This window comes from Eucalyptus grandis, chromosome 6 (assembly GCF_016545825.1).
Source record: "Eucalyptus grandis isolate ANBG69807.140 chromosome 6, ASM1654582v1, whole genome shotgun sequence".
Lineage (NCBI taxonomy): Eukaryota > Viridiplantae > Streptophyta > Magnoliopsida > Myrtales > Myrtaceae > Eucalyptus > Eucalyptus grandis.
In genome coordinates, this window is record NC_052617.1 from 35327934 (window position 1) to 35336898 (window position 8965).

General features: G+C 43.1%; 1 protein-coding gene across 1 annotated transcript; it reads left to right on the forward strand.

Annotated features, from left to right (window-relative positions):
- The first annotated feature begins 229 nt into the window (after positions 1-229).
- On the forward strand, positions 230-1956 carry LOC104451910 (putative disease resistance protein At1g59780). The gene is made up of 2 exons (XM_010066467.2): positions 230-1244; positions 1592-1956. The coding sequence occupies exons 1-2, from the start codon at positions 290-292 to the stop codon at positions 1609-1611; spliced, it is 975 nt and encodes a 324-aa protein (XP_010064769.2). The 5' UTR covers positions 230-289; the 3' UTR covers positions 1612-1956.
- Positions 1957-8965: the final 7009 nt, after the last annotated feature.

The window sequence follows — 8965 nt, forward strand, 5'->3', positions numbered from 1 at the left end:
TCATCCATGATTTCTTCTCTCCAAAATCAGTGGGTTCAGGTCTTTATTACATTCAGGATAATGAAAGCAAACCTCCTAAAAGTTACAATATTCGACGGCTCGTGGAGTATTTGGAAATTGAGAAGATTTCCAACGATTACGTGGATGAAAATCTACGGTCTTTTGTGTCTTTCAACAACAAACGCAGAGGTAAGGCCAACAGAGAAATTGGTACATTTTTGCAGGCCTTGGTCCATAATAAGGGGTTTGCATTCTAAAGGTCCTTGATCTAGAGGGAGTCTACAAACCTATGCTTTCCGAGGTAGTAGGCAATTTGCTTCTTTTAAGGTTTCTAGGCTTGAGATCGACAGTACCAGATTCAATCCCATCGGCTGTCGGAGAGCTACCGTGCCTAGAAACTCTGGATCTGAAGCACACTAGCGTGACCACCTTACCCGACTCGATTTGGAAGGCGAAGAACCTCAGGCATCTGTACCTGAACGAGGTTCACATTGACGCATTCTTCCAGAAGCTGACTAAAGGGTCTCTAAGCAGTCTTCAGACACTTAGCGGGCTGCATGTAGGTAATGAAAAGGTCGTGACCAGAGGTTTGGATAGACTGGTTAACCTCAGGAAATTGGGAGTGATGTGTCATGAAAAGTCAGTGAAGGCTATGTTAAATTGGGTTTGGCTACTACCTAATCTTCACTCTCTGAAGTTGAGGTCAATTGATGAATTCGGTAAGTCATCGAAAATTGAGTTAGTGTCCCTGGAGAAACAGACCAAGCTCTGCAACTTATACTTGCTCGGGAAACTAGTGAATCCAGTGAATCCAGTAAGCCTGAGCGGGGTACTCCCATCGTGCCTCAGGAAACTTACATTGTCGATGTTGGCACTGGACGAAAATCCCATGCCAGTGCTGGGCAAGTTGCCTGAGCTAAGCATCCCCAGACTCTTTGCTGATTCATATTTGGGAAGTGAAATGACTTGTGATGTCGGGGGATTTCCGAAACTCAGGGTGTTGAAGCTGTGGATGCTCGACAAACTGATGAATTGGACAGTGAAGGAAGGGACGATGCCCATCTTACAAGAAGTAGAAATTAGAGGGTGCGATCAATTGAGCAAGATTAATGGAATTGAGCACTTGCAGAGCTTGAAGGAGCTTACCCTGACTAGTATGCCAGAGAGTTTCACAGAAAAATTCAAAGGCGGAATAGAAAGAAAATTGTACATCAAAGTAAACTGTTGGAAGCTTTATCGTCCAGGTAGGTCTTTGTTTCCCTCATGTTCAATTTTATCTGTATGTTACGCTTTTGAACTCAGATTCTTGTTGCTGTTCTATCTGGTTAAACAGTTGAACCGCAATGAAAGTGTCATGGTGATTTGGCTGTTGCTGCTTCTCTTATTTGTTATTCCTAGCTTTCATCATGTATCCACAATCTTGTAGCTCAGTAGATGATCTCTCCCTAGACCGAATTAGATGATTTCGTCCAGAGTTTGCTCTGATCTGTCTTATAAATTTATGTCATGCTCATGGAGTTGAATTGTTTTTGCGAGTGTCAAGTTATTTTGCATTGATATGTACTTACTTTTCTGTGCTTGACCTTTGTAGGCAAATTAGGTGCACGCTGAAGATGAAGATGATGATGAGGATGACAGCAAACTAGGTTGAAGAAGAAGAGGACAGTGAAGAAGAGATGGAGATGGAAAGAAGATGACGACAAAACGTGTTGGCCAAAGGTGAACGGAACAAAGTTGAGTTTGTTGTTTGAATCTGTTTTGTTGTTTTTTAAAGGCTTTTCCATGTAAAATTTGCATGTCTTATTTTCTATTCTTTTTTTTTCCTCTTGAAAGTTTCACGTTCCTAACGGCAAGAGTATGGTGTGAGTGCCGAGTGTGCCATGGTGAGTTTGAGAGTGTGAGTTTGTTAGTGAATTATATAGAGTGAACTCAATTGAGTGTGTCTCATTGTGCTTCAGATTATTATTGTAATAAAATTTGAGTTACAAATATACAAGGATCATCCATCAAAACACCGAATCTTAGCATGACGGCAACTTTCTGAAATGTCATCATAATTGTTTAATATTCAAGCCATGACCAAGACTCAAGTGTGAAACAAAAAGGAAAAATGGAAGGCAGTCCATGGGGAAGAGAAAATAGGATCGCTCTATGTCCATCACTATTTTTGTTTTCACACTCTTTGTTTCCCAATATTTTAGCATATTTTGATTCCCTCTCTAATTTTTGTTCGGATCTAATGTGCTGCATACATGCTTCCTTTTCTTTTCTTGTGCGTCCCACGTTCAGCCTTTTTCTTCTCTCCTTTCTCTCTCCCTTCATGCACTTATGGATGTAGGGGAAAAGAAACAGAAAGAGGGAGAATGAGCAAGGCAAAGCTCAAGGGATCGTTAGATTGTAAGAAAAATAGTAGGAATATCAACTACCGAATTGAAGCTGCGATAGTGGTTTGAGGACTCTCATATCTGCCTTACACTCTGAGTCTCCATGGAGCAATTGAGATTTTGGCTAAAAGGGACTCTCTCTCTCTTAAGCAATGGTCTCCAGTAGACATCCATAGGGCAGCTGGGACCCGTATTTCCTTTTTTGGCCTTTGAATAGTTGTGTTTTCTCCTGCTATTTTTCTTACGATCTACGATCCTTTGAGCTTTGCCTTGCTCTCATTCTCCCACACTTTCTGTTTCTTTTCCGCTACCTCCATGACTGCATGAAAGGAGAGAGAACAAGGAGAAGAAAAATGGGGAAGGTGCAACCTGCAAGGAGAGAAAAGGAAGCAATAGAATAAAAAAGGGATTTGACACAAAAAAAGAGAGAAAATCATAAACATGCTGAAAAGTCGAAAACAGAAGGGTAATAAAGTGAAGACACTATATTAGGGAGTATCTAAGAAAACCAGGGATGGAAATAAGCACAGCCCAAAAAAAAATACATCTGATTCTCCCTATTAGTGTTGATCAATATTGCAATCTTCTACCCATCGGTGGGCAGCTTGTAAGTGCTAGTATGAACACTTAGAGGGGGTGGATAGGTATGAAGACAAATTTTTCGTAAAGGACAGTAAAAATATTTTATTTTTGAAACTGAATCTAAACAACAACAGACTTTAAGTGATTTCAAACGTTACTAGTTGAATAGAACTACGAACAAAATAAAGAAGTTTAGGAAAGACAATATGAACATAAAATTTATAGTGGTTCAGCTTAAATCAAGCCTACATCCATTCTCTCACGCTGACAGACTTCTGGCTGGTTTCTACTATGAATCAAAAGAGAATTTATAATCTTGCGATCTCGACTTCACAGTAAAGAGTCTCTACTGCTTTCTCACGAAATCACACTATAAGTCTATCTCTTTTGAGTACAATTTTGAGCTCAGTGTAAGAAGTAAAAAGAAAATGGGAAGTTTCATATTTTAGAATTTTTCTTTCAAGCACACTATCAAACAACTGGAGAGTTCTCCTTAAATACTCCTTCATGCCTTCTCGACCGTTGGCACTTTCCAAAGGAATTCTTCCAATCAACCCGTGAGATAGAATCAATCAAGGAAATCTTGAGCCGTTTGAAAATTGTGATGAAATCTTGTCAATCTTGTTCACTCATACAATCGGGATCTTGGTTTCCATAAGTAGATTCTTTCCAAAATTACTTGCCTTCCAAAAAGATTTGATATATCTAAATTGATTCTAATAAAAATATTCAATCTCATAAGTGATATGTCCAACCAGAAGACCATATATAATCCATACGAACCGAATCCTTAAAGAAAGAATGATAATTCTGTATCTGGATAAGTCTTCATTTTTTACTTATGTTCAGTCTGGAATTTGTTAGAGTGAGAAAAATTTGATACAAAGTCTAGAAATCTTTAGAATAGACTTTGGATAAGAAGTACGGACACCTGAAGTGCCAAAACTTGACACGAAGGGCACTTAAGTGCAAAAAATTTCGAAAGGTACACTTAAGTGTCAAAATCGGAGCAAAATGGATTACTTAAGTGCCAATTTGGCAAAATTGCTAACGTGGCAATTTTTCAGCGAGGTAAGTGCAAAATGGCAATTTTCTGACGAGGCCGGGTTAGGCCGAATTTGGCCTTGGCCCAACCCGCCCCTCCTCTTTTCCCCTCTTTCTTGCATGTAGGGCCTGGCCTAGCTCCTTCCCCTTCGGCTTGGCCCATGCCGGCTTCTTCCTCCTCTTTGTTTTTCTTCTCACGCAAAGTCTGAAAAAGAAGGAGGAAAACCTGCAGAACACAAAGGGGTAGGGATAGAGGAGAAACAGAGAGATAGAGAGGGGAGAACCGGGAAAGGGCAGGATTCAGGGAGGGAGGCGATGTCGTTGACATTGCCCGATGCCATTTGAGCCGTCACCCTTCGAGCTCGAAGTTGTTCGAGCCACCGTCATCCAACGCCTTGCACTCAACGTCGTTGCTGCCAATGCCAGCAACCGCAGCACTTGCCACTGCTGCTTCCGACACCAAGCTAGCAGAAACCAGAGGGAGTGGGAAGACGAACTCGGAGCCTCTTAGACTCGAAGATCCGAGGCAAGTGATCAGCCAAAGGCCTAGATCTGATCATGCTTGATCAGATATGGGAATAGATCGAGCTCCGCCGCATCACCAAGTCGGCTGCCGCCGTCGTTCAATCATCGTTGACACTGCCAGGCCACACCTTTCCAGAACCGTCGCTGCTCACCGAGCCACCGCCTTCCGACCTTGATTGCAGCAATGTTTGGGCTCGACGCCGTCCCTACCCATCCTCTCGATGTCGTGCCGAGTTGCTCGTTGTCGCGTTGGCTGGCTTTCAACATGAGCCCCGTTGTGCTGCTCGCTGGCCTGTCAGTGTCGCCTCTATCTCGATTCTATCCCCGACGCAGCTGCCCCTATTACTGCTCGACTCCATCGGTGTTGCCTCCGTCGCAACTGCTATGCAAACCCCGACAACGTCGTTGCCCCTCACTGCTTGCAGCCGCCACCCACCGCGTCACCATAGTGGCCCATTGCTTCGCCGTCGCTAAGTTGCCGCCGCTGCCCGCCGCATCGCCGTCGACAAGTCGCTGACATCCCTACCGTCCCCCCCGGCGCCGCAAAGAAGCCTTGGAGAAGAAGGCGTGAACTGGGTCAAAAGAGCCGAGCCAAGTGCAAATTCTCAGGTAGGGTTTTTGGGTAATTTAGGCCATCTGACTTTTGGGCTTGTGGGCTTGGGCCGGTTTAGTATGGGCTTGTGGACTTGGTTTGTTTTAAAAAGAAATGAGGGGGACCTTTTGGGCTGGGCCCACGCTTCGAGCTGAACCCGGGTCCGGTTAGATCGGACCTGACCCGGTTTGGCCCAAAATAAATAAATAAAAATATTTTTAAATTAAAAAACTTAAAAATTTATTAATTAAATTTAAAAAAATTCTAAAATTTAAAAATGTAGGGTTTGATTAGGAATTGTCATGTCTTGCCTTTTTAGTGTAATTAGGCATTTATTTTTTCGTATATTAACTAGGGGTGTGCAAAAGAACCGGGATCCGCTTGGAACTGCCCGGAACCGGTGGTTCTTGAGGGAACCGGTGGGTATTGGTCTGGTTCCCGGTTCCATAGGCGGATCCATCCATCCGCCCACCCGGACCGGATCGATTAATTTTTAATATTAAAAAAATTGAAATTACTAATTAACAAACCCAGCATCAAAAGGCAAGTAGCCAAAATTAGTCCCGATCTTTGCACACAGAAGAAAGTCCCGATCCTCCTGAGGCGCCGCTCAGCCCCTGACCTTTTGAGATTCCTAGAGGGATGGTAAGCCTGAACCCGACTCCCGTTTTTGGACTGTTCTTGAAACAATTGATGAGGCGATATATCTTATTTAGCGAAATCATTGTCCTCTGCATGGAAGAGATCACAGCAAGCCGAATTTGCACATCGTCGCAAAGCTCTGCATCAATAGTGCTTGCGAGTTGCTCGCGAGTTGCTCTTGCTGTTGATATGGATATAATAGAGTGGAAGTAGTTTATCTTAGCCTCTGCCAAATGTGCATATTGTTGCAGAGTTATCTAGTATCGTGCATAATAATTCGTTTTTCGAGGAAGTTGTAATTCTACAAAAGGAGAAGATCCTGTCATGTTGCTGGTTATAGACTTGGAAAATCTTATCTATGGTTATTGTGTAGATGTAGTAATTTTGAACGATGTTTTGCAGGAAAAGAGCTCATGCTTCATGTTGCAGAGTTGGTTCAGAGGCATCCTGGACGGACCAAGAAGCAAGAGCCTGTGTCCACCACGAGTACTGGAGCTTCGAAATCCGGCAAGGGCGGGAAAAAGAAGAGAGTCGAACATAGTTGCAAATGCATCACCGCAGTTATATTATTATTATTTTGTGAGATCGGTTCCATGGATCCACCTGGGAACCGGACCGGACCGGCGGTCCGTGTAGCATCTGGAAATTTTGACGACCCTCGATTATGCGACGGTCCGTGATAAATTAACGGAAGTGCCGTCGGACTATGTCATTGGCACCACTTTCGGTCGCCTTTTATCACTTTCATTATTGGACCCGATGCCATGTTACGCGATGATGCTAGGATATACCTTCATAGTCGCGCCTTGGTCATGTCAAGACAATTTGATCATCGCATGACCTATCATTTCGTCAAAAATTTCTTTTACATAATGTCACGGTTGAGACCCTCTTCTACCCGCATGTGTACCCTATGAACTGAACCTTCCATGTACATTATTGCAACCCCATGTAGCCACGTAAGTAGTTGTAATTCAACCCACGCACGTGCTGAAATTAAAAGTTTGATTTTGGAGAAGTTGGACCGTCCATGAGGATCGTGCACGTCTCTTCATTGTGTGAAATTAGCAAGTGAAGAAACAAATTTTAATCAGCATGCAGCCCCTTCTTTCCGCACGTGAAGAATCGTGCAACCGGTCAACCATTGAAGGAATTGTTGACCAAAAGGCCACGTGGCTTCCCCACTTGATTGCCAGCGAAGAAGAAGCCTACGGAGAAGTTGTGTTGGCTCGGCAAGAGGGGAGATCCGCATGCAGGAGGCCACGTCTTCAGCAGCTGTCCCTTGCGCATGCAGCCACCGAAAAACCTGCATGCAATTGACTAATTAGTCAATTAATTGAGGAGCAAAAAGGGCGGATTAGTCGAGAGAGTGAGAGAGAGCTTCGTATGAAACCAGTGAGAGGGAGAGAGAGAGAGCAACGAGCGGGTGAGTGCAGTGAGTGAGCGAGAGAGTTCGAGAGCGTGCAGCAAGCAAGAGTGAGGGGGAAGAAGGAGACTGCCTTCTGTCTATGTGGGTGCGCTGCCGACGCCGCTCGTCTTCCCCGTCGTTGAGCTGCACTGCTGCACCGAACCCTTTGCCGTTAACATCGTAGGACTCGAGGCAAGTTGAAGTCTACTAATCTATGTTGTTTAGTGCTGTTGCCATCTTAGAAAGTGCATTGATAGGCTGGATTGTTGGATTTTGATGCTGAATGATGATTTATTGAGCGACTGAGACCGTTTTGAGGCTAAAGAGTCGAGGAAATGCTTAGATTTTCATATATGGTTTCAATTTCTTTGGACTTCATTCAAAACAGATTTGATGACTATGAAATCTTGAAGAATTCGGCCATTGATTTGAGTTGAAAAGGAAAAACCTCCCGATCTGTACTTGAAGCTTTATCTATCACGGCACTTGTCTCAAATGTTTTAAGAAAATATACGGTGATTTCATATTCTGAATTTTGTGTCAATTCTTTTAAAACCATTGGAGATCGGGTTGACATTTCGGACTCACTATACAAGTTTTTAAACTCATTCATCATTTTGAACAAAACTTGGCCGTAGATTAACTTGGAAAAACCTCTTGACTCTTGCTGGAATTTCTACATACCAGGGGCCGTTCATCAATGATTCAAAATGGAAAAGAAAATGTTTTGGTGCCCTCGAAGTTTCAAATTTTTGCAAAAACCAATCTTTGAAAACCTTGAAGTCGGGAGTGTACATTTGAATTTCCAATGTGCTGATTTCAAATTATTTGTGCTTGATAACTTTCTTTGATTTTGGCCGTGAGGTGTAAGTGCAACCTGAGAATTTATACATGGGTTTTTGAAATACATTAAAGGTTAGTAGTGGAAATGGATTTATGAGTTGATTACTATTTTGCGGTTGAGTTTGTGGATTGATTCCATTGACATGAAAATGGCATATGTTTTAAGGCCTGTTGTTGTTGTATTAAATTATTTTGGCATTGAAATGATTTGATTGATATACCATGGCTGAGATGTGATTGATGTCGTCGGACTTTTGAGTCAACGATGTCTCGGGAGTCGGGATACCCAGAGGTTCGAATGTGTCGATGCCCTTTGGATGCCTGGGGTCCGCAGTGCCCCAAAGGTACCACGGGAGTGTCGGGATGCCCGGTTGTATTTTGATACATGCTCGGAGGATGAGGGGTTGTATTATGATGCATGCCCGGAGGGTAGGGGTAACCATTTTCATGGCGAGCCTCGGAGATTCCTTGTGATGCCAGGTGGGGTGTAAGATGCCTAGGGGTGTAATGTAACACGCTCCGGATGCCTGATTGTATTTTGAATACATGCCCGGAGGCTTTCGCGATGCTAGGTTAGGTGCGAAATCCCGAAGAGACACAAACATTGGTCCTCTGGGCTAGACATAGGGAAGTGAAAATGAACTTAGTTTTTCTAAAAATAACGACCCTGTTGATAACTACGCTTGATTATGAGACTGAATTGTGTGGCATAAATGAAACGTGTCATTACAGTTTGGCCCTATAATAAGGACTTGTGTGATTGAAATGATATATTCTGGTTTTGAAACTGCATTGCCATTGCTTTGAAAAGTTTTATCGATTTGATGCATACTCATTCTTTGATTACCTGTTTTATCTATCTTGCATGGACTTGGATTGTGATGGCTTGCATAGTATAGCTTGGTAGATTTTCAACTGCTAGGTGGTTGTACTCACCCCTTTTGG